Here is a 24,571-nt window from a genome sequence, read left to right on the forward strand (position 1 = left end):
TTAGTGCCTTTAAAGTTAAAAGTCACATTACATATGTTCCTTAAACTTCTTTAATCTAAAACAATAATAATTAAATAGAAGAAATTATTATTATTATTATTTTTTAATTAAATTTCGGATACCAAAATAAAAAGAAGGGTAATATGTAGATGATGAGAAAGTGAGAGGCGAGACTATTTGTTCAGATAAGGCATCAGAGCTTCCAGACGAAGGAAGAAAGAAAGCACATGTGAAGAAAAGTGCTTCGCTTTTTCTGTTTATTTCAAAAACTTTATTGCCCTCCTCTTTGTTAAATGATTGACCTTCGCAAGCCCATATGTGGCCCACTCACCTTCATTTGCACTGTAATTTTGACCAACCACACCACAGACCCACACTGCTATTTATGTCTGTCAAAAGAAATAAAATTGTATATATATATTTTTTATATAAATCTAATTTGTTTCTAACTTCTTCGTATAATTTAACAAATTCGATTTTAAAATATAGAATTTTTAATTAAAAGATCTTAGTTATGGATAAATAACTTTTGGTAGCAAGTCATCTACCAAATATAACATTTATAAGCAGAAAATTAAAAAAAAAATATATTACAACAATTTGCCTCTTCAAGAAAAAGACTTTGAATTTCTCGATAATCTTACAAGATAATTTGCTTAATTTTAATATTGTAAATTCATACTTTTTACTTGTCTCTCTTCAGTTAAATAAATCAGAAAAAAGACGACAAAATGCTGGCCACCTACTTTTCCCTATTTACATTACATCGAAAAAGAGATGTCAAATTCACACTTCTCGAACTACCATTTCATCGGAAGAACCATGCTAGCAAAACTTGGGAGATGGACGGGTGATGGAATTTTCATGCATAAAAACAGCTATAGTTGCTTAAAGTCAAAAAAACCTGCGAATGCCGTGCCAACAAGAGTTTTGGTAATGACTAACGAGCTTGAAAGAAAAAACTGCCGAAAAGGGCCTTTTCACATCTCTACCAGAACTTTTAGATAATTAGAAGCAAATTTCTAATTTCTTTTTTATTTTTGTATAATTTAATTTATATCATTCTGATTCAAGTAAATAATAGTTAAATTTACTTTCGAAGCAAAACTTAAAGTTATGCGACAAAAAGCTGATGTCACAAGAACAGGGGCTAATTGATCCAGGCAAAATCTAAGAAATATCTAAAGCTGCTTTTGTTGAGAATATTGCTTTTAGAGATTTAAATCATAAAAGGAATTCACCTGGACAGGTGGCACAGCAACAGCGGTCGACTGGCAAAACTAGCAAGACATTTTGCATATGCCAGAAAAAACATTCGTCTTCATCCCAAGTATGAACAATATGAATTCAAGGGAATTCAATTTCCGAGAAAAAAAACATATAACATCATACATTTTATAATCTAACGGTCCATCCATCATCACACACGCGCACACACACACCCCTAGTGGTCCTTATATTTACAATTCAAAACACGACTATGACGGAGACACTTTAACAACTCAATCTAATTATTTTTCACTCCATCACCAATGTCAAAGACAGACTTACCCAATTGCTGACCTGACTTCGAAAGCAACTAATGTCATACCTTTTTAGCGAAAATGTCTGACTTTGCTTGCTTCTTGCTGGAGTTTAAAAAAGGTCGGACACAAGCTGACAGTCTTCCATTATTTACGTGCCAACTCCATTAGTAGGAATACAGCTCACAATTCTACACTTCAGATCTAAAAACAAGCCAAATGATCTACATACTAAATGCATTGGCAAAAGCTAAGAGCGATCAACGAAATTATGCTCCTAATTCACTCTCCAGGTAGATTGTCGTTAGGTAGAATTGCAGGAGTGGATTAATCACTGTTATGATACAAAAAAGGAAAAAAAAAAAAGTACAACTCTCACCAAGTTCTAAACAGTCTATAATCACCCCCTTGAAGATTGAATCACCTCAGAAATACGCCTGCACAATCTAATAATCCTCGAGTAACCATTTGTAATATTAGGAATTGCAGCATTTATTTCAGCAGACAGGAACTCAGGCAGGGAATTTAGAATCTTAGTGGAGGGGAACTGCAGCTGATAAGGGAGAATCTCGGAAGGATAAATCCCACTGTTTCAGATATCAAAAACATTACACATGTCAGTATGGCTATCAGACACTGAAGAATGATCAAAAGCATGCACAACAAAAGGCCAAGCTCAATGCCAGCCAAAATGAAATTTCACAGTTACCTGAATTTCGTGCAGCACTAAATAAATTCAATCAACAGGAAAATGGTCATCCGCATACATCAGAACATTTACAAAAATATCTACCAAGTATTCACGGCCTTAATCCAATTGTTTCCTTTTTATTTGACCATAAACTTATTTAACCTACAGACTATGGTAAGTTCATTTGGATAAAACTAATCTAAAAATAATGGAGCAAGATTTTAAGAAATCTTTATCCAGCAAAACACCCAGAGTCAATTTACAGGATTTCAGTAACCAGTCGATAATAATTAATGAATTTAAAGATGGTCAAATTGTAACAGGATTTATTCCCTACCAGTAACTTTAAAACGTAGAAGGATACCAATCAAATCCAAACCTAGACTCTACAGTTTCCAACAGGATTTTGATAGCCACAGTGAGTTAAGTGTCAACTGCTTGAGTGTGAAAAAGCAACAGAATACATGCAAAGCACACAGCACAGAACAACGCTTCTGTAAAGAGAATAACCAAATAAGTTTGGAGTTTGTCATTCAGAGCAGAATTCTCCTCAGTTAACCTAGTAATCAACAGACAGTGGCCTCATCATCACATGTTACTTGTCCTATCTTTCAATGCAGGAAAACAAACAAGGCTGATCCCAAAATTCCATAGCTAACACCAATATTCAAGTAAATTGCATTAAACTTCAACAGGATTATGACATGGAGAGCTAGATATCTCTATAAACCCAATAACAGCATCATAAAGTTTTTGCAGCATAATTAACAGTGAGGACATCAGATTCAATTCAAAAGCTTCTTTGAATGATAAAAGATAGTTCTGAGTTTGCAGCATATATAATGATCAAATAAACAATAAAATAATGGAGAACTTTACCGACTCAAGCAAGTCATATCAAGAATCACTGTCACTTTTGCACCGCTATTCAAATCAATGAAACAAAGGTGCAAATCAAGCTGCTCAACTGCAAAAGGAAGAAAAACATCAAATGAAATGATAACTCCAGAACACAATATTCTATGAAGGCATTGGTTCATCTTCAGTTACAGAAAAAAAAAAGCAAGGGTGAATATAAGTCTATTCATAAATTTTAAATGAACAAAACAAAAATGCACCATTGCTTGCGGCAATTCGCAAAGTGGTTTATTATATTATGCATTTGACAGAAATAACAAATTTCAAGCTTGTAAACAATTAGCACAGTAATAAAGGAAGGTAACAGAAAATATTTTCTACCAGATGGAGAGTTAAAGCTTGTCTGTGTCAAATTTCTAATCTCTATCCTTGCTAGCTGTAACTCCTCAACCACTGCTAGAAGATTACATAAAAGTGAACTGGTTTTCTGCAGATTCAGAAAATAATTAAGTGAAAGGAATTATCAATGATCTGTCCGGTTATGGAACTCCTAAAGGAAGAGAACTATTAATCCATCAGTGTTCACATATATCCAGCATCAGGTACCCAAATAAAAAACTCTAAGAAACCAAAAGATCAACCACTTGTCATCATGTGTTTTAGCCCATGGAACAAGCAAGATTCTCATTGATAATAATGTGAAGATTATTACCTTAATATGTTAAATATAATCATTTCAATTGGTTTTTATAAATTAAATATCTATCATAAACATTTTTGGTCTCAAGATTTAATGTTTGCAACAAATAACAATGGAAAACTTTAATATGCAGTTTGGTAATTCCAACAGTTAATTCCAAACCAAGCTAGAGTAACTAGTTGGCTTGACAAGGAAAGGACAAAATGAGCTTAAGCAATTGTCATAAGGCTTAAGCAAAACTCAAGCTAGGCTTGAGCTATACACTTGGCTCAGATAGGTGGCATAGGCCTTTTAAATCCAGTTTTACTCCAGAAGAAGGCAGCAGAATACAAAGATGAAAAAAGGAGATGAAGACCCAGTTGCAGAGTGATAATCAGAACAATGAGATGCAGCAACTTACTTGTGTTTCTTTCACCAAATTCTTAGAACCAACCATTCTCTTGCTGGACTCAGCATTAAACACAAATGCAAATGCTCCACAGGCGTCCATGTTTGGAAAGTTCTAAACAAGAATCACTCAATTACAAATCAACACAACTAAAAGAACAAAAAGAAGTTTTGGTAATTTGACAAAATTACCTTCTCAATATTTATGTCATTCACTTTGTTTGAGACTACCATACTTGAAACTGGACCAGCAATTATTGTGAACCTTTATTTTGCCAAACAAATGAACAACTATAAAAATCTGCTGACTTAAAAAAAGGAACGCTATGGTCTCAAATATTTTCTTATTTTGCATAACTCCAGCAAAAAATAAAAGATAAATAAAGGAAAAAAATCCAGCAAGGTAGCAACCTCTGGCAGATGAAGCCATGGTAATTGAGGACAAGATTGTTGTGACCATGTGTTCTTTCCAAATCATCAATTTCCCACATCTGAGAAACAACAGACATGATTTATTGAACAGTCACATAGAAAAATTCTAGTACACACTGACAAGAATGCAGCAAGCAGAGAATTACCAGCAGATCCTGGCGTACATATCTGCAAAGCGCTCTCTTCTTAAGATGATCATTAAGTAATGGAATAATGTCAGCACAGCTTAGATCACCTTTAGTCTTACAATAAGTGTTCAAGGATTTAACTAAATTCTTTATTTTCCAATCCACAGCACCGGCCTCCTGTTTCCTTGTGATAACTTTGTTGGCAACAACCTGGCAAAAGATATAACCCGCATTTTCTTAGAAGCTTGAAACCCAGCTGATACTACAACAGATATGACCACGCACACACAAAAATGAAGGAGGGTTCTGAGGATGAAAAAGGAAGTTAAAAATCTTTCTTTGTTACAAAATGACTTAGAAAACAATATTAATCTGCATATTATACATTTTTATATAAAAAAGATGAAACTCAGAATGAAATCATGCAGCAAAAAGGATTTCACATGATTTTATCCACATCCTAAAACTGGCATGCATACCCCATGTTTGTCTACAAAATTTGCAGAAGAGGAATATCGAAGCTTATCATTAACACTTTCCCTTTTACCAGACGCAGACAAATATCTGACATAGTTCAACTTCAAAGTGTGAAACTTCTGCATTCCTGAGCTTAATAGCTGTGCACTTTTCTGCGTACAAGAACAGAAGTTAGATAAGAAAGCACAAGCATTTATCTTGAAAATAAAATTTAATAAAGAAGAAGATTTAAAATACCAGCAGTTTTTCATGTTTCACATGCAATATCTGCAGCTTTGCCTTCTCGTATACTATTTTATGAAGCAATAATCTTGCTTCACCCACTCTGCAACAACATCAATTCATTCATGTCAATACTCATAATGCTAAACCAGCTTCCAACCACCAGTATCATCCTTATTGACAATGACATATGGAAAGGGAGACAAAGCACCTTTTATGCCTAATATTTCCAGACTGATCATGTATTTTCTGCACAGAACGGAACAACAGGATTAACAGGATAATGGCTAACACATGCTGGTTAAAGTGTCACTGGAAACAATGAATACTGTAAAGTAATTATCTAATGATCTTGTTTTCACTTATTCAGCTGACCTGAGAAAGTATTTCTGAACAAAGCACCCCATATTTATTAACCTTCTGAAGGTGAACCAAAATATCTTCAAACTCATCTATCTACATGTTGCAAATTGAATAAAAAGATATTACTAACGTTTAGGAGAATAAGAAGTAGATTAATAAAACCAGCAACTGAGTTATCCATTTTCATATTGAATTTTTAGAGTCTATCTGAACAAAAGAAACTTAAAAAAATCAAATGGGTACATACAGCTCTTATAGTGAGTTTATCAATCAATGGAGAAAGGATTTGGTTTGTTTCTGTTGAGAATTTGTGTGAAATCTGCAGAGTAAAAATTAAAAATTTATAAACAATGGGTGGACATAAAAGTCTAACCCCAAGGGCAATTATAGTTAGGCAAACAAGAGAGCATAAGAGATAGTGGTATACATACATCAGCCCAGAGCTTCAAGATTGTGTCAACTCCAATCTTCTCATTTCCAGTATCATTTCTATTAGAATGTTCCAGCTTTAAATCCAAATTGTTACCTCTACTTTTATGAACTTTTGGCCTTCTCTGCATCCAATTGATTTCACAAGCATTATCTGCATTTCCAAGAACTATTTCTTCACTTCTTCTTTTCCGTCCGGAAGAATTCTCAAAATCTAGCAGCTGAAACTGAATATATGAATTATGAAGTATCTGACAAAAATCATCATTACCATTTTCATCTGAAATGGACTTTGAAGATAGTCATCTCTCGAACCAGTAATAATGTTAACTTTCTATGCATCCAAAGAAAACCTAAATAACATAAACAAACAGCCTAGAGATTTCCTAATGTCCCATTAATGCCAGAGTAGAGATTGTGTAAGAACATGCGTAGGTGAACAAAGGAAGAAAAATCAATACCTTCTCATTCAGATTTCTCTCAACAAGTTGAGAAGCATGCTCATGACCTCCTTGAGGAGGTTCCTCTACTGTCCGGATTGTGTCATTTGCAATTTGGCAATTCTTGCTTACTGGATGATATTTCGGCAAACCTGTATCCCTTGAAGGGGTTTGCAGGTTCCTCACAGTTTCTGAAACATGTTGTAAAGCAGATGGAAGGATTTTTCTGTCATCCTCTCTCTTTACTGATGTAAATTCTTTGATAAGGTTAACCTCATTAAGGGGTGAACTAAAGGAGTCCAAGTTATTAGCCATTTCAGTCAAACGGCTTCTAGTTGTAGCATATTCCGTTGAACTTCCTTCTGGTCCAGAAACAATGACAACATTTCCTAGGGGCTGAACTTGCTGCTTCAGATCACCAGAGAGATTGCCTTGTTCTGCTGGTGGCAACTTCCGGTCTAACCTCTTCAATAGAGGAGAAACATTCTTAATACAATCATTGGTTGGCTTCTGATCTTTTTTATGATCAAGTGTGACCTCCAATGAGGAGGATTCACATCCACTAATGTCTGACATGACCTTCATGGCATTTTTTGCCTCCAAGTGCTGATGCATCACTTTATTCCCTGATGTTGTAGACTGCGAATATGAAGGCATGCCTGCCAACATCTCTGTAAGTTTAACTTCATGAGAAATGCTATCAGACGGATGATCCAGGGGTTCTCCATCTTTTCCGGAGATCATGTTCTCTTGATTTTGGTTCAAGTTATCAAAGTACTTTGGTGTTTCATTACAATCTCTACACATGTTGATATCATTTTTGAGTTCTCCATTCTTCCTATCACCACTAAATAGCTTCTCTAAATTAGTAATGGGAGCGTCCACAAGTTGGTGTGGGATATCACTGCTGGTTTCTTCCACAACATTATGGAAGGGAGAAGTTGCAGAAAGGTACTCTGATAACTTCTGTTCTGATTTTTCAATTCCATCGCTAAGAGTAGATGTGTGTAGAGAGGACTCAATAAGCTTGAACTTAGAAATGCTTTTCAGAAGAGATGAAACACTCTCACCTAATCTTATGTTTTCCTTCCTCAACAATGAACCAGGCAGTTTTGGGGAAGGAGTCATACATAGTGAATGTCTAGATACATTATTAGCCTCCAGAAGTATTTGCTTCCGTTTAGCAGATAACATGGTTATAGATCCCACTAAAGGAGATTCCAGTTGCTGATCAAGAGGCTCATCAATATGGGAATTTTCCTGTGCAGCTTTTGAAGATTTTTCTTTTTGTGAGTCTTCAGTGGAAAATAAATCTGCAGGTTCAGGTTGTGAGAACAAACTAGACAGACAATCATTACTCTTCAGACTTACACCTGGTGGGGTGCCACTACTTATTGTAGGGAACTCAACATTGTTTGTCCCAGTCACGGCTTTAATAACCACTTTGTTTACCTACAATTGAACACCAAAACAAGTGCAAGAATCAGAACTTCAATTTCCTGCAAAGATAATGAGAAATATTGTTTAAACATTCAAACAATTCCCAAGTTTTATTGATGAAAATAGCAATAATAGATGTCATCTGTTGACAAAAGATTTAAAATTGTATTAACACAGCACTGCAAGCCCTGCATCACCTTTGTGAAGCCACGGGCATAGCAAGTCATGGGGTACCAAGAAATACCAATCATTTCTCTTAGCTGAATAACAGTACAGTAAATCTATATGCAACACCAAAACACAATGCCATAAAAAGGATCATATGAAACTTGCACCTACAGGAAATAAAGGTTTTGTACTGAAGTGAGAAGAAGTATATATATAAAGGGGGCACCTAACCAATCATCCAAAAATCTCAAAATTGTCTACTAAAAAAAGTATCAATACAAAAACCAAATAATTATGAAACATATCAGATTAAAATGTCATAGGCAAGACAGGTTCTTACTTTATCAAGCTGATTAGGGGTTTGGACTTGGTGATTAAAAAAGGCATCAGTAGTTGGATCATCAGTTACATGTGACAAGGAATTAGAGGTAATCTGATCCCTATGAGTGGATGTAGTACCACCATTTACCTCACCAAACTGAAAATGAGCCACAGAAATCCTCTCTTGTGAAATATTATCAGGGCCAACGTTGCACATATCTGTATCTCTGTCATCCTTTATACTCATCATGACACTTCCATTCTCATTAAAAATGGAAACCTCATTCCTCTCTGATGACTTTGCATCAATGATAGGAACAGCATGGATATCCTGACTACCTTCTGCTAAAAGAGCTTCTAATGTAGGAGATAGTCTCCCATAATCATACCTATGTGGGTTCTCTCCCACAAGAGTCATATCATTTGAATCTCTACTGACACCAACTTTACCAACAGGTGATGATGTCAGGCTTATGGGCTTCTTGGCTTTTGTTAGTACCATGAAACTTCCTGAATCAGATGGAGTGCCAACCTGGGAAGGTGTTTTCTCTTCAAAGGCAGAACAACTCTCTGCTGGCATCTTGATGTCTCCTGACTCTGACCTAACAAGACTACGGTAATGCATTGAAAATGCCGTTGAATCCATTGTGATATCATGGTTATCATCTGAAGCAGCAGAATCAGACAACCGGCCAGGTCTAATAAATCTGGCTGATACAGGACCAAAAAAGTTGTTTTCTGCATAAAGAATACAGGCAAAACCTTTCAGTACTTAATCCTGACAAATTTAAACTTCCTCACACAGTGACAATAGATCTAATATAAACGCCTATTCAATCTTTTCTCGTTACTTCTTCCTCAATTCATTATTAACTAAACACAATATATTTTTCAAAAAAGAAAAAAGAAAATGCACCAGACAATCTAAAACCAAAATTCAAATCCTTAAGCACGAAAACACTAATACACTAATAGTAACAGTGAGCACTACCCATATAAACTCTGGTATACAAGTTGACATAGCATTATCCTTTAGATTATTACCATTAATCCTCATTAATTGTACGAACCTATTTACTTTCAACTTTCTATCTAATGTGTGCCTCGTCAATTTCCATGCAAAGTTTGTAGCCTACATTTATTCACCAGCAATGTTAATTAAAAGAAAAAACTTATATTATTAATATCTCGGAAATGCACTATGGCCTTAGAAGTAGATTGCCAATGAATATATAAGAACACACCGTTTTTGAATATATAAGAACTGATTAAAAACTGACCGTCATTAGAAGTAGCTGAGCCAATGATACTACTTCCAGGAGAAGGCGTCTCAATTGGCCTTAAAAATGATTTGCTCGAAGCGGTCTCTTCGTCGTCATCGCCCTCAGGTGACATTTCCCTGGAGTCGTCGCTATCTGCTGCTAAGTCTCTGAAAAAGCCAAGAACCATGTTGTCTTCGTCCACAGAGCTCGGTTCCGCTGCGGACTCCTGTTCATAGTCCTCATCTCGGTTGAATATGTGAACCGAAGTGATTTCTCGGTCGGCAAAACTCACACGTCGCAACCGTTTCTTCCTCAAAGCGATGGTTTCTTCGTCAGTCTCGGTATTGAAAGGTTCTTCATCTTTTGAGGCCATGAGCTAGATGTGATTTGGAGAAAATATGAAATTTGTGAAGGATTTTGAATCTTAGGGTTTTTGAATTCTGAACCTCGTTCTAATTGCGGGAAAGTGTTTGTGTGGGAATTTGAATTGAACGGAACGGGAATAGTTGTTTTAGTCCATTTTTACCCCTCTTATTTTAAGTATGTCGGCAAAAGCTAAGGACATTTTGGTCTTTATGCAATTCTCGCTCTCTTTTTCCTCTGAGAAACATTTAGATTTTGGAAAACAAAGAGGATGATTTTACTTGGAAAAGCATTTTATAAAAAATCACTTGAAAATGTGAAAATATAAATTCAATTTTTCTGGTTAGTACAATATATTGAATACTTGTTATTCGCATTAATTGCTTTTAAACTTTATATAATCATCAGCCTTAAAACTTGTTTAGTATGGTCATTACATGAAATTATTCTTCTTAATAATTAATTTGTGACACAAGAACTAATGATAAATTTACACCAATTAACAATAAAGGGTTAGATGTAAAGTAACATTCAAAAATCACCTTTTTAGAATAATTTTGATTTTCTAAGATATGATATGTATTTCACTTCTAAAGAATTCTAATTTGGACTAATAATGTTTTTTTTATCTCTAGAAACTGCTATTTAGAACACACTTTTCTCTCAATTCTTCTGCATAACATGAAGCATCTCAACAAACCAATTCACATTAAAATTTCTGAAACATTCTAAGTTTACATCAATATAATGTTCAGACAAATTGTGGAAAACTCTATCAACCAGGTTCACCAAATGATATGTCATATCTCGACTTTATATGTCCAAACAAGGATTCAACCATACAAAGCACGCCATGGCTCTTGAGCATCCTTTGACGTCTCAGTTGGTTTCCACATGATTTTGTCTCTCAAGAAGCACAACCTGGTATCTATTGCCAAAAGCTCTCCAATCTCGTGAAGTAACTGGAAAATGAACCATCAACAATAAGCCAATTATTATATGCTTGAACAAGATTTAGAACAAAGCGAAAGATGGCTTCAAAGTGATATGGAGATATATTAAATAATTTTATCACGGTGACAAATTTAAAAAAATATCAAACAATCTCAATCTCAACCTCAAGTCACGTCTGGTAAACATAAATACCTTTTTTTTTTAAAGCAGAAAAGAATAACGCAGCTTTTATGCCTCACTCCAATCATAAATGACATTCCATTACAGTATAAATCACAACTAGTGTTAATCAAGAATGGATACCTCAAGCTTTCCCTCTGAAGACTTATCAGAATGGCTTGTACTTCTTTGCCCAATAAGGATTAAGGTTGGCAACTTCAAGACTCGGACCAGCTGTAGAAAGCAGGCTAGAGGTTCATAATGAATCTGCAATGAGGCTGGTGGCTTCTCAATTCTGGCAGCCACGGCTTGAGTTATGTTTGTCTCTGGACCAATCTGCAAGCCATAAAGTGAAACCTTGCTTCCACTAGCCACTGAAGTTTTGTCCCCCTTAAGCTTTGATGATTCTACAACAAAAGGGGCTAAAAGTGTGGGCAGAGTTGATGTTTCATAAGATATATGTGCCAGAACCTCATTTATGGCACAAACCAATGAAGGTGGCTCATAATTTTGCAGAAGCAACACTGAAACCTGAGTGAATAAAAGGGAAGAAAGATCTGCTTAATAAACTATAAACTTTAATTAATTGGTAGACAAAAATCTGCCTGTCTATGTTTCAAAGCAGAATTCTGTTATGTAGCACTAAGACTTTGAGAAAAAAAAGGAGAGTGGTAGGAGGAGAGGTCAGCTTTAACAAAACTTGGGAAGAAGTTAACAACTATCTATTTCTTTGGTACGATAAACCACAATCAAGTATGATCTAAAAAGAACACCAAAGTTTTAATATTGGAAAATTTTATAGATGTTTAAATATGGGAAAGCCTTTAATTTTAATTGTTGTAAAATCAAATTTTGAAGCACTCAATAAACAAGCAAGAAAAATAAAATTGTTTTGATAGAGAAAACAGCATTTTGAAAAAAGACGACAATAAGAAATGATACAAAACTACAACCAGGATTTACTTTCAGAAAATCTGACATTTATACAACTCCCCTGCAAGATTCTATTCGTGGTTACAAGAAAATCAATAACATTAGTAATGATTAAAGGCAGAGAGGAGGTCACAGTCTGCACATAGAAGGCTTCACATGTCATATCGACACAAACCCTTAACTGGAATTCTTCGTTTGCCGTTAAATGGAGTGGCAGAGATAAAACTTATTTTCCCAACTTTTCTAATTTTACAATATCATTTACCTTAAAAAAAAAAAAAAAAAACTCTTGTTTCTCTTGTTTACAAAAACAAACATAGGATTGCATTTAATAACAGTTACGCAATACCTGATAATTGCCGTTATCATCGACAAAGTGGGCGAGATCGCCACAGGCTTTCTTCTCTTTAATTCCATAACGCTCCAGTGACAACTCGAATGATTCATCTCTGCAAATAAAAATTAAAAAACAAAAAACAAAAGCAATAGTTACCAATTCTTTAAAAAATGATCGATTCATAAACCAAACTTTCTTTATAAATGCAGACTAAATCGAAAGTAACTTACAGTCTACGAAGAGAGGAGTTAGGGTTAACGTGGAGAGCGTTAAAGATGGTAGCAGCGAAGCCTTCCGGTTCATTTAATAGGAAGATAAGTTTTGAAGCTACCTTCATCTTATGCTTCTCTGCGTTTCTGCGTTAGACAAAGCACCGCAGCCAAGGATCTATGCAGCTAGGAATTAGGATAGCATTGGCGATCCAGAGCGTGATAATACCTTTATTATTCAATAATTCTAAATATTTAAAAATTCTATTATTATGATTTTACCCTATTAATTTTTTTTTAATAATTTTAAAATATGTGAAATAACTATCATATAATATATTTACCAATATGAAATCAGTCACTAATCTAGAGTTTCTCCTATTTAATATAATTAGTTGAAGCTCAATGTGGTGATCTTATTCGAATAAAATTTCTCATTACAAAAAAAAAAATATTTTTACCAAATTCGGTTATTAAAATTTATTAGAATTTTTAAATATAATAAAATGTAAAATTTGAAAAAGAAAGCTTTATTTTTAATTTCTTAAAAAATATATATGATCATCCCCATGTCTGATAGGGATGAAAGACTTTACATTATGAATTGTGTTTAATGGTAACATTTTTAATTATATTGAATTTAAGTAAATGGTTAAATTGTGTAGTTTTTTGGCTCTCTTTATATTGAATAGATTTTTTCATGTAACAATTTACATATACTTTGTTTAAGGTTTGATAATTTATTTAGGAGTTTTTACCTAATTAATTGATAAATAAAGACAAAATTGTGGATGTCCTCCTCTACAAAAAAATAGTTATATTACAAATAATATATGATAAAATATTGAGATCAAATAACTTCAAATACACAGCTACAACACGAAAAAAAAAAAAAAAAAAAGCGCTCAATTATATATCATGAGAAGTACAATAGTTGACAGTTGAATAAAAAATTTGATAAACTTAAAAAAGGAAAAAAAAAAAAAAAAGCTAGATCAGCTAAGACATAATCCTAATCTCACCCTATCTATCCCTCTTTCTTTAAACTAGAACCAAATGAGCATAGGCTATATATATGTATGTGTTATGGCTTAGAAATAGGACCTCCTCAGCCACCAAGAAACTGTAAAACAAACTGTCCAGGCAAATTATAATCAAAATAATTTACAACAGAAATGTGTTGATGTTGCATCCATTGAATTCATCATGCTATAATCAAAGTTTATTCCATTTTCCATGCATACAGGAGCAGGCAGAACTCAGGTGCTGCCCAAGTTTTAGCTGTGTGGTACCTGCTTCCATTACTGGTTTCACTGTCACATCCTAGGCTGGTGGTGGTGCTGCCTTCGCTTTCGACTTCCGGTGCACTTGGCTTGAATATGAACAATCCATGACCCGTTCCAGGGCCACTAAACAACCAATCATGTACATTCCAGAGAACTTGAACTGGCTGTTTGTCGACTAACACAGTTTGGTTGCCTCTGAATTTCCACTGCAAATTCTTCACCTGAATCATCACAATCCCATCTATGCTAATCCACATCTCCGGATCTTTAGGTCCGTTTGTTGAACTCCCCACTACAATCTCGTGTTCCCTTTTCTTCTCATCAAATTTAGCCCTTGTTGCGAAACTTTTCTTGTCAAAAACGTTTTCTTTCTTGTAGTATTGTATTGCTTCAACTATAGCTGGTCTTGATTTTGTTCTCTTATAGGCCTTTTTCTTGCTGTCTCCCAACAATAACACAACCTCTTCTTCCCAAACTAGAGCAACATAATAATCCGCATAGGGTTCAGGCCCTCCGGAAAATTTAGCCAAACGAAGATCCCAGTAAATCTCCACTAGGTTCCCTTCAGCATGGATTGACTTGCACCCTTTTTTGCTCCAAAACTGCCAAGGCTTAAGATCAATCTTGCAGCTGTAATGACAATCTCCTTCCAAGCTATATACCATTATACATAAAGAATGATTCATAAGATTTCTGCACCACAAAACTGTCACATTTCTCAAATAGCCTGCAATATGTGTTTGGTAGCCACATGTGACCGTGCTCTGAGCTGTTTTATTTGTTACAGGATCTTCTGTTATTCTCTCTGCTAACGGTGGATTTGCCCCAGAATAAGATTTCATAGAGCGAAATGCCATTGGTACTCATACACACGCCCTTCCTATAACCTTTATAAATACAACATGACTGTATCTTTTATATATACTATTTAAGCTTGTAACAAACACCAAAATGGTATATTTTTTTTATCACATTCAACTTATTTGTCCATAAATATGCAGAATGTGCTCGCCAAAAGATAATCAGATTGCAGCATAATGAAATTTACAGAAATACCTTGCTACGGATAGAGTCATAGATCTTTGAGGTGTTACATAAAACAAACATATAATGGGAAAAAGAAGATTTCTTCAAAGTGGATTATTGCTGGGGATTTAGTGTTTTTTTTTTCTTTTTGGGCGAAGAAACAGACCAAGGAACAAACATGAATGTGTGTTACAGTAGGAGAAAATATCTCCATTCAGAGGCTGAAAGAAAAAAGATGGCCGCTAGAAACGGATTTCAACAAAATTGTCCTCAAATCTTTTTACTATATACAGTTGATTTGCTTCTATACTCAAAAACTGATGACAGGTGTCTTGTTTTATGTTTATGTTGGTTTATGAGTTTTTAACCATTAACAAACACAGTTGCCACTGATACAAAATCGTATATAATTAATCCTGTGGCCATGGCTATGTTTGTGGCAGACATTATCTCATATATCAGCCATTTATCAGCTTCCAAAACCTCCTTATTTGAAAACAATCTTATTAAATAGTTATTACACATCTCAAAATGTTTTTTGACAAATAGGACAAAAGTGAAAAAAATTTACATTTATCTCAGAATATGTGGTACCCAGTCTAATATCATATACAAAGTTTTGGGAGAAACTTAAAAGAAGAAGACGATCTGTGCAATATTCAAATTAACATGATCTCTATGAGCTCATGCATTTACAGTTTCATCTCTATCTTTCCAGTCCCCACTTTCAATAGAGCTAGTTCGGTCAGTTGTGGAGTGCAACGATCCTCCAATATGATTAGCCGAAGCAGCTGCCTGCATTGCCTCTATACACAATATCTTCACCAAATTTCTGAACCTGCGCCGGAAAGTTGGTACTCTGGACATGGAACCTACAATCCCCTGCAGTCTGTCAACAAGAAGAAATTCACATTCAATGAAATTAACTAAAAATTTCACAGTCAAACAAGGCCTACAGTTGTGCATAATGTATTGATGAGTTCACCTTCTAATAATGGCTTGCAACTGTGCTTTTCGGACATTGTCACTAGATGGGAATTCGCAGGCATCCCAGTCCTGAGGTTTATCATTTTTGCACTCCATAATAACCTTTCTGAGTGAAATTTCTTCATTCACATTTAACTGGAGATTCTTTATTTGCTCTTTCATTATCAAGAGTGGAGCAATGAACCAGTCAAACACGTTGTCTCCTAGACTGTTCAACCTTGTCAATTCCAAATCATCAGCTGGAAAATTTAATGGCATGGTATGATTATAAATAAAAATGTCAAACGTGTAGTGAAGGTCAAAAGTTTGAGATGAAACCCACCGATCACCAACCCAGATGAGTCAGACTTTGCAGATGCTAGCAGACACTGCAATATGGACCAAGCAGGAAGTTTAATGCCTAACTTCTTACAATTTCCCCTCACAATGCATTCCTCAATATCCTTAATGTTTATAAGACCTTCACGAAGGAGTATCCTACCATTCACTTCACAGGATTTAAACAGCCAGTCCCACATCTGTATCATTGGAATTTAAGCATATAATTCAAAAACAGAACTTAATATTTTGAAGTTCTGTCTGGAAGAGCCCTTACCTGCACAGGTTTATATTGTTGGATTGCCCGCTTTGGTGTTCTTGATCTTTCTGAGATAAGCTTTGCATTAGGCAAACCTTCTCTTTGAATCCTTAGATCAGTGTCATTGTCACCAAGCTTTTTCCTCCCATAGCTAGTGCTCATGTTTCTACGATATCTGGGCCTAGCAGACACAAGGATGCCCCAAAAATAAGAACATTATCTGAAAAACAAAATGTCTTGGGGCTGGACTTTTAACTTAAGCTTTGAAATATGAAGAGAAAACAATTGCAGATTTTGTTATGTACCTGGGCAAGCATGATCCTTCACTCAAGTAGAGTAAATCATTTACATATTCATCGAAAAGTGAAACTATTGAAACAACATAAGCAAGTCCCATCTGCAACGAGTCTTCCTGGATATGTTGGGATTTTGTTTAGACAAAATTAAAGGCCAATACAAATTAAACTGGAAAAATGAAGAGATATGAACTTGCTAATATGAAAAAGGTAACTTCTGAAGACCTGTTGGACAATAACACCAGCATAAAGTCCAAGAAAGAAGCTGGAGATTATAGCAGCTATCACAGCTCCTACAACAGCCAGAGGCCATAAGAGAATTGCAAGACCAGCAAATGGGACACAAACGGTGTCCAAGAATGGTCCTTCTCTACCAATCAAGTCCTCCAATAGCCGCTTCCATCCTTTAAACAACATGTAAGGACTTTTCCACAAAGCAACAACCGTAATTAAAGGCACATCCACCAACACTCCGACTAGGCTTGCCAAAATACAACTTGGCAGTTTCTTTAACCTGGTAAAGACAAAACAGAAAATATCTGAAAGATTTATTAATATATCTTCTGCTGAGTATGTAAAAAATAATGAACAGATAGTTCTTACTTTATGTCCATGGGCATTTCATCCTCAGGCACTTTCTCACTTAGCTCATCCATGTAGGAGAAGTATGAATGGAAGCAAAAGTCTATAAAATCCTGCACTGATCTACAGCTTGATTTGATAGTAGATAAACAACCATCCTGGTATTCAACATTAAGCCGCTAATATGGTGCCTTATATAATATCACAGTTATATAGATCGAAATTAATGATAGATGGAATTTTGTACATTGACCCAAAGATTTATTCAACAAGAAAGCTACTTCCAAATTGGAAATAAATTAAAAAAAAACAGAGCTGAAATCGAGAAAAAAACTTACAACAAAGCAGTGGTAGAATTTGTCAGTAAAATTCTCTCCAGCAACCTCAAAAGTTGCAAACAGGGGAGTGAAAAATCCATAGCTTATTCCACCTAATAGACTTCCAATAATTCCAATAATTGGCCAAAGAATCAGAGGCAGTGGCAACACTATTAGCACCACAATCTTCAAAACTGGCCCAAGCCTCTTGGTTCTGAAATTACAACCCCATAGAACAGATGACAACACGAGATAAGATTACAGAAGAAAAAGAAGTTGTTACTGAATTAAACAAGTGTGCATTGAATTGAAAGAGTGAAACATCAAGCATTACCTCACTACACAGTAGTAAGTCCACAGAAAATGTGTTGGCCAAAGGCCAATTATTACAGATGAGTTTGAAATCACAATGATTCCCACTGCAATAGGACCAATAATTGCCGCTGTGAAAAGAAATTTATACAAACGATTAACCAGCAGTTTATATTCTATTTTAGTAATAAAATCATATACTTGCAAATGTCTACAAATAATACAAGAAATCATGCACACCAACACATATGCATACTATCAGCATACATCCATTCACATATTACTCATGTCTCGATCATATGTCCACTGTTAGGATTATATGGGATAGATTATAAGTTGAAAAATGAACTATAAAAAGTAATCTCTTTTAAGCATTAAATTATCGCATGTCTGCGTTAATAGTCAAAAGAACACAACGTGATATTTAATTTCGCTATGATGATACCTTTGAGGAGGCCAAGGATGAAGAGCAAAAAGAAGTAGGGCAAAAACGACAGAAAGCTCAATAGTGTTTCAGTAAACCCTACTGGAATCTTCATGATCAGCAAATTTGGAAGTTACAGAAGAGCAAAATGGGAATTATGTTGTAGAAACTTGAAATGTTTCAATGCTCGTATACAAAAGATTGCGTTAAGGCTTAACAAAGAGAAAGGTCTTTTGTTAAGATTTCATCAGTAGGGACGCGTGGCGAGAGATGCTGACTTATAGGGACACGTGGCCAAAAGATTGCTGTGGTGCATGGAAACCTGTCCCCAAAAAACAAAAAAGGAAAAGAGATGGCAGTTTTATCACGGTTTTGGCGGGAACCAACTGCCTTGAAGTCCCCTTGTGGGTCCAACCTGATATTTTTAACCTTTTAAACTGCCATGTAATTTTGCTGATAGTATTAAAGAAAAAAAAATACCGTAGCCCAAGGTAGATGGCGGTGTGCGTTTGGCATTTCAAGAAAGAGGTCTTGGATGTAAGGCTCAGCAAGTCACAGCCCAAATGAGAGGTCCTGGAGGAGGGTTCTTCGTTATCAAATATGTATATGTAAAATATTCTTTATAGAAGCCCATTTGTCCAGGTCTGCATTCCCCAGAGCCCAACATTTGGGATTCAAAGAGCTGATGACTTCAATCTGGACGTATCAACTAGCTTAGCAAATAATAGCGGTATTTATCTGCCGAATGTGAACGGTCCAATAATGGTTAATCTAACGAAGGGTACATTGCAGCAACAAAATTACAAGGCCTGCCTCTGCATATTCCTTCGTCGATCTCTCTTGTAAATAACGTACATTTTTCTCACTTAGTGCTCACATTCCTTTCACCTCCCTTGTGCATTAGTATAAATATTTATTAATTGACAGTTCTGAGAAGAGAAATTAACACTGTATGACTAACAAAAAGGGTGGGAAAGTGATATGGAGATGGAGATGGATTATTATGTGTTTATTAAATGGGAGAAGGACTATTTCCTAATGTTAAAACCACAAATTTCTATCTTTAAATTTGAATAATGATAAATCCCCTCCTTTCATCCAAGTTTTGTTAAACTGATAAAAGTTATTGAAGTAATTGCATGTGTGCCCATTTTCTTTTTAGCATTTCGAAGAATTGCCATGGTTATATCTCTTATTGGTCACGGAGATGGACCACTTATCCTGGAATATACTCTTCTTTAATTGTACGATGTCTTCATTACAGGATAAAGCTAATAAAAATTAAAATAGAAGATGGAACTTTCTCTCTCTAAGCCTATTTGAAGCCTCCAAGGAGTTGTTGAGAGGGTAAGAGGGTATGAATTCTCAACCACTACAACAAATTTCATAAGATGTGGGGAAAAATTTCGTTCCAGGAAGTCAAAAATTTGTTTTGATTAACTTATTCTAGTATATTTGATAAGAAATCAGGAACTGCTTGACGTTTAAGATGTTTAAGTATATGGCATATCGTCAAATAGAAGAAAAGTATATAGCTGTAGTTAAGACTTAAGAGGACCTGGAATCTCATCATAGTAATTATAATTCCTAGGTTGATGAGTATTTTACAGTGGATAAGATCAACCTCACTTTGGATCCCTCCCAAAAGAAACACACCCTTCATTAGCAATTATTTTTTGTTTTCCACTAGAAATGGTGTCAATCAAGTGGAAAACCACTAAAGAGAGGCTACCAATATGCACTCTCGGGAATTTATCATGGTCAATGATTATTATTTCTTATGTACACAAACACAATGAAGGAAGTAAAATTATAGAATAAATGAAAGAAAGGAAATCTTATGGATTAAGTGATGTGTTTTGACATGGAAAAGAGAATGATGAGAGATCAGGAATGAATGGAAAAATAATAATAATCTCAAAAAGGAATGCATATAAATTAAGGAATGGTATACAATTCTGAGAATAGTAAGAATAGATAATGATAAGAATGAATGACAAACATATTGACAGATTCAATAATAGTAGGAATAATATGGAAGAAATACCAAAATGAGAGGAGCTGAGTACACATGACAGCATCAAAGACCTTGATTGTCTCATAGGGACCATAATCCCATTTGCTGGTGAATGCACATCACATCCTATGCTACCGTAATTCCCTCTTCTGTCCAATTGAATAATTTTCCAATTTTTAGGAAGTCAAATCAATTTGTGGGTACAGATTATTGTTCTGGTTCTATCACTAAATGTCGAAAATAAATTATACATCTAATAATGTCCAGGTAATCTGGTAAATCTGCCCATTAGACAAGTCAAATCATAAAAAAAGTATATCTTATTCCCCCTTGTATTTTAAGTCAAAGGGCAGTACCCAATACGGTATTATAGGCTTACGCATTATAGAAAACTGTGTCACTATTAGAAGAAGATTCAAGCTATTTTAGAAGACGAAATTCCATCTTGATTTACAAAGGAAATATAGGGGAAGCCTTCAACTACAAGAAAGCGCTTTGCATGGAACAACGATGTGGCAAAAAGCTGCAAGCGCCACACTACTCCTTTCCGGAATATGTTTTATATGCAGCAAGGAATAACTTCCAATCAAGCAATGAATCCACTTCTATTCGGTTGAGTGACTTGAATCGTCATGCATTTATTACTTAGTTTTTTTCTTTGAATATTTAATGGAGGAAGTTTTATTTTACCCAATCTTTGTTTTCCTGTTTTATTAGGATATGTTCTTCTAGAGTTACTAGGAAAAAAAGGAAAAATCTTGTGTAAAAGATTTGTCCAATGACTTATCCGAAAAAAATTTGAAATTTTCCACTGTGGATTCGGCGTTTAGAGTTAGAAAGTGATAGTATTACTGGTCATGATGAGCCAAGAGCCGAAATCCTCTCCATCATGCTTCTGGTCTTCTTCATCGTTCCTTGTTTTGTTAGCTGTGATTCTACCTTTGACTGTGATCTCAGTTCTTGTTTTTATACTGACTCCTGCTCACTACTTTTCTTGGTCTCCAACGTCCTCTCCTTTCACCTGGAGACATGGCTTCCCAGGTTCTTATTCTTTTGCTTCTTCTTCATTGGTAGACTCTGCGACTCCTTCCAATGTTTTCATCACAAACGAAACCATTCAACTGGTAAGAGATACAACTGGTAATATTGATTGATCAGCATTATTTCTAGACACTCTGCATTATATTGATCGATGCAATTGCTTGACTAGGGAGAAGATCAAAACACACTAAAGCACAACCAGTCTGTTCATCATGTTGGTCGGAGATACACTAACTTGATGAAGATTGAAGCAAGTTTGGCCAGGGCCAGGTCGTCCATAAGAAAAGCTGCTTTAATGGGGAACTTGACATCAACCCTTCAAGACCCAGACTTTGTACCTAAAGGCCCAATATACAGAAACGCTAATGCCTTTTACAGGTACAATCACTTGATTATTATTTATCTTTCTAGCCAATTGTGCACAAAACTTTAACATAATTTATTATGCAGGAGTTATCTAGAGATGGAGAAGCTTTTCAGGATTTATGTATACGAAGAAGGCGAGCCCCCAATGGTTCACTATGGTCCATGCAAGAACATATATACTACGGAAGGAAGGTTCATTTATGAAATTGAAAAAGACAACATTTTTAAAACTAAAGATCCCGATAAGGCGACGGTTTATTTTCTTCCGTTTACTATTGTAATGATGGTTGAGTACCTGTTTGTGCCTGGAGCCCATGACATAAATGGCATTCGTCGCTCTGTTGCCGACTACATCAATGTCATTTCTACTAAACATCCCTTCTGGAATCGAAGCCTTGGTGCTGATCATTTGATGTTATCTTGCCATGATTGGGTAAGCAATACAAGTGTTTTTTCTTTCAATAAAATCAAGTACATAAACGATATAGATCATTATATGATTGAATGATTAAATGATTTTGAATTAAGAATAAGATAACATTTCTTACATATATATTTATGTATTTAAAATAAGTATATATAACATTGTGCTTATTCTTTTAACAGTGAAATTCAATTTAAACAATTGAAATGTATATTTTTTCTAGGGGCCAATAGCATCAGCATCAGTTCCCGAGTTATACAACAAGTCCATTAGAGTTTTGTGCAATGCCAACACATCTGAAGGCTTTAATCCATCCAAAGATGCCACACTTCCAGAAATCAACCTCCAGACAGGGGAAATCACTGGACTTATCGGCGGGCCCTCCCCGTCACGCCGCTCCCTTCTTGCATTTTTCTCCGGCCGGCTACATGGCCACATTAGACACCTACTTCTAGAGCAGTGGAAAAACAAAGACCACGATGTCCAAGTTTATGACAAACTCCCAGAGGGTGTATCATATTACTCCATGTTGAGAAAAAGTAAATTTTGCCTGTGCCCAAGTGGGTTTGAAGTTGCGAGTCCCAGAGTTGTGGAATCCATCTATGCTGAATGCGTTCCAGTGTTGATTTCAGAAAGCTATGTGCCTCCATTCAGTGATGTGTTGAATTGGAAATCATTTTCTGTGCAAATAGCTGTAAAGGATATACCCAATATAAAAAATATACTCATGGGCATATCTCAAAGCCAATATCTGAGAATGCAAAGAAGAGTTAAACAAGTACAGAGGCATTTTGTGATCAATGATACTCCCAAGAGATTTGATGTTTTCCACATGACTCTTCACTCCATTTGGCTCAGAAGATTGAACATTCAAATCAAGGATTTCCATCAATCTTGATTATTTTAATGGAATAAAAAATTATTTTGGGCAAAGTGATTCATGATGTATTCAAAAGAAGAAAAACATTTGGCTTTAAATTCTTTTGGTGCAGTAGAATAATTTTGTAAAGAGTTAAAAATGTTGTATTCTTTAAACATCGCAGTTTAATTAGACAGATCAATTTTTCTCTCTCTTTTTTTTTTTTAATTGTAGCATTTATAACTTTTGGGTACTTAAATGGTATCGCATATCAAGATTGAGCATATGAAGGGTTTAAGTTATTAGTTTGAGTAAATTACATTTTCCCACTTAAAGGTTTGGATAAACATTTGACAACCCTTAATTTCATGAATTACATTTTTCACCCAGAGTTAAACTTCATTAACTGAAAAAATATTTGACTCGAGTGCATGAGAGTTAAATTACTCTTATTCCCCTCAAACAAACCCACCAGATTTTTTCGACTACATCTATGCCCGACTTCTCCTCCAATCTCCTCTTCTCTAATTTGTCTAAATCTTTTCGTGGTTAATCATCTCTACCCATCCATGCCACCACCTATAGAACTTAGGACCTTTCCACCCATACCCACAACAATAAAGAACATACACTTAAGTGAAAAGAAACCTTGCCCATTTATTTAAGTTAAAAGAAAAGCCAAGTGCTAGAAGAATTTGTTGTTACAAAAAGCTTAGTAGACTTGTTTTTTTGGGGAAAACAATGAATGATAACTTTACATGATTCTTGGATTAGCTATTGATGTTTAGAATCACATTTATTTATTTATGTTCTTCTTTTATTCTAATTTCAAGAAATCCACAAATTTTCAACTTTGTATGGATTTAACCTTGTTAAATGAGGCTTTGATTCTTTTTTAAGAACTTTTGCCACTCACTTTCTTATAAATATAAATATATCTTATATTTGTTTTGTCCTCTTCTTGATTCTTATCTTTATAAGAACTTTAATAAACATTCAAGAGAGGTCGATGTTAGATTATTTAATTTGTAGTATTTTGTTAGTGTTAGTAATTTGTTTTGGGCTATTTTACTTGTTCTTTGGACAGGTTGAACTTTCGTTATTCTCAAATTCTTTTTTATAGATTCATTGTTTTTTTTGTTTAATATAAATTTTAATTACTGAAAAAAAAAAAACTTTTATTAGTTATTGTAGAAAAATTGTATAGTACAAAAAGAGAATATGCCAAAAAATAGAAGAAAATGCATGGAAAATAATCTAC

General features: G+C 34.9%; 5 protein-coding genes across 7 annotated transcripts; 1 reads left to right on the plus strand and 4 right to left on the minus strand.

Annotated features, from left to right (window-relative positions):
* Positions 1–1,331: 1,331 nt before the first annotated feature.
* Positions 1,332–10,370, minus strand: LOC123215721. Of its 3 annotated transcripts, none has more exons than XM_044635932.1 (16): positions 9,860–10,370; positions 8,599–9,317; positions 6,672–8,102; positions 6,213–6,431; positions 6,029–6,100; positions 5,794–5,874; positions 5,630–5,667; positions 5,434–5,521; positions 5,199–5,348; positions 4,738–4,929; positions 4,571–4,650; positions 4,352–4,424; positions 4,173–4,274; positions 3,454–3,559; positions 3,094–3,181; positions 1,332–2,110 (listed from the first exon to the last, which is right to left on the minus strand). In XM_044635932.1, exons 1-16 carry the CDS (start codon positions 10,212–10,214, stop codon positions 1,924–1,926), a joined length of 3,981 nt encoding a protein of 1,326 aa, XP_044491867.1. In that variant the 5' UTR covers positions 10,215–10,370; the 3' UTR covers positions 1,332–1,923. The 3 variants fall into 3 exon arrangements, with proteins under 3 accessions (XP_044491867.1, XP_044491866.1, XP_044491868.1); XM_044635931.1 differs by having other exon boundaries at positions 6,213–6,437; XM_044635933.1 differs by having other exon boundaries at positions 6,213–6,437; positions 8,728–9,317; positions 9,860–10,369.
* Positions 10,371–10,895: 525 nt separating this feature from the next.
* Positions 10,896–13,023, minus strand: LOC123215597. Its single transcript, XM_044635763.1, has 4 exons — positions 12,818–13,023; positions 12,600–12,699; positions 11,462–11,848; positions 10,896–11,166 (listed from the first exon to the last, which is right to left on the minus strand). Exons 1-4 carry the CDS (start codon positions 12,922–12,924, stop codon positions 11,038–11,040), a joined length of 723 nt encoding a protein of 240 aa, XP_044491698.1. The 5' UTR covers positions 12,925–13,023; the 3' UTR covers positions 10,896–11,037.
* A 995-nt stretch (positions 13,024–14,018) lies between these two features.
* On the minus strand, positions 14,019–14,939 carry LOC123216384. Its single transcript, XM_044636805.1, has one exon. It carries the CDS (start codon positions 14,937–14,939, stop codon positions 14,019–14,021), a length of 921 nt encoding a protein of 306 aa, XP_044492740.1.
* Positions 14,940–15,582: 643 nt separating this feature from the next.
* LOC123217368 (uncharacterized membrane protein At3g27390) lies at positions 15,583–18,823 on the minus strand. Its single transcript, XM_044638368.1, has 10 exons — positions 18,625–18,823; positions 18,202–18,310; positions 17,889–18,081; positions 17,572–17,708; positions 17,194–17,482; positions 16,978–17,084; positions 16,691–16,853; positions 16,418–16,613; positions 16,094–16,334; positions 15,583–15,997 (listed from the first exon to the last, which is right to left on the minus strand). Exons 1-10 carry the CDS (start codon positions 18,716–18,718, stop codon positions 15,793–15,795), a joined length of 1,734 nt encoding a protein of 577 aa, XP_044494303.1. The 5' UTR covers positions 18,719–18,823; the 3' UTR covers positions 15,583–15,792.
* A 2,378-nt stretch (positions 18,824–21,201) lies between these two features.
* LOC123217639 (probable glycosyltransferase At5g03795) lies at positions 21,202–23,488 on the plus strand. The gene is made up of 4 exons (XM_044638729.1): positions 21,202–21,744; positions 21,831–22,039; positions 22,112–22,460; positions 22,675–23,488. Exons 1-4 carry the CDS (start codon positions 21,478–21,480, stop codon positions 23,347–23,349), a joined length of 1,500 nt encoding a protein of 499 aa, XP_044494664.1. The 5' UTR covers positions 21,202–21,477; the 3' UTR covers positions 23,350–23,488.
* The last annotated feature ends 1,083 nt before the right edge of the window (positions 23,489–24,571 follow it).

This window comes from Mangifera indica, chromosome 5 (assembly GCF_011075055.1).
Source record: "Mangifera indica cultivar Alphonso chromosome 5, CATAS_Mindica_2.1, whole genome shotgun sequence".
Lineage (NCBI taxonomy): Eukaryota > Viridiplantae > Streptophyta > Magnoliopsida > Sapindales > Anacardiaceae > Mangifera > Mangifera indica.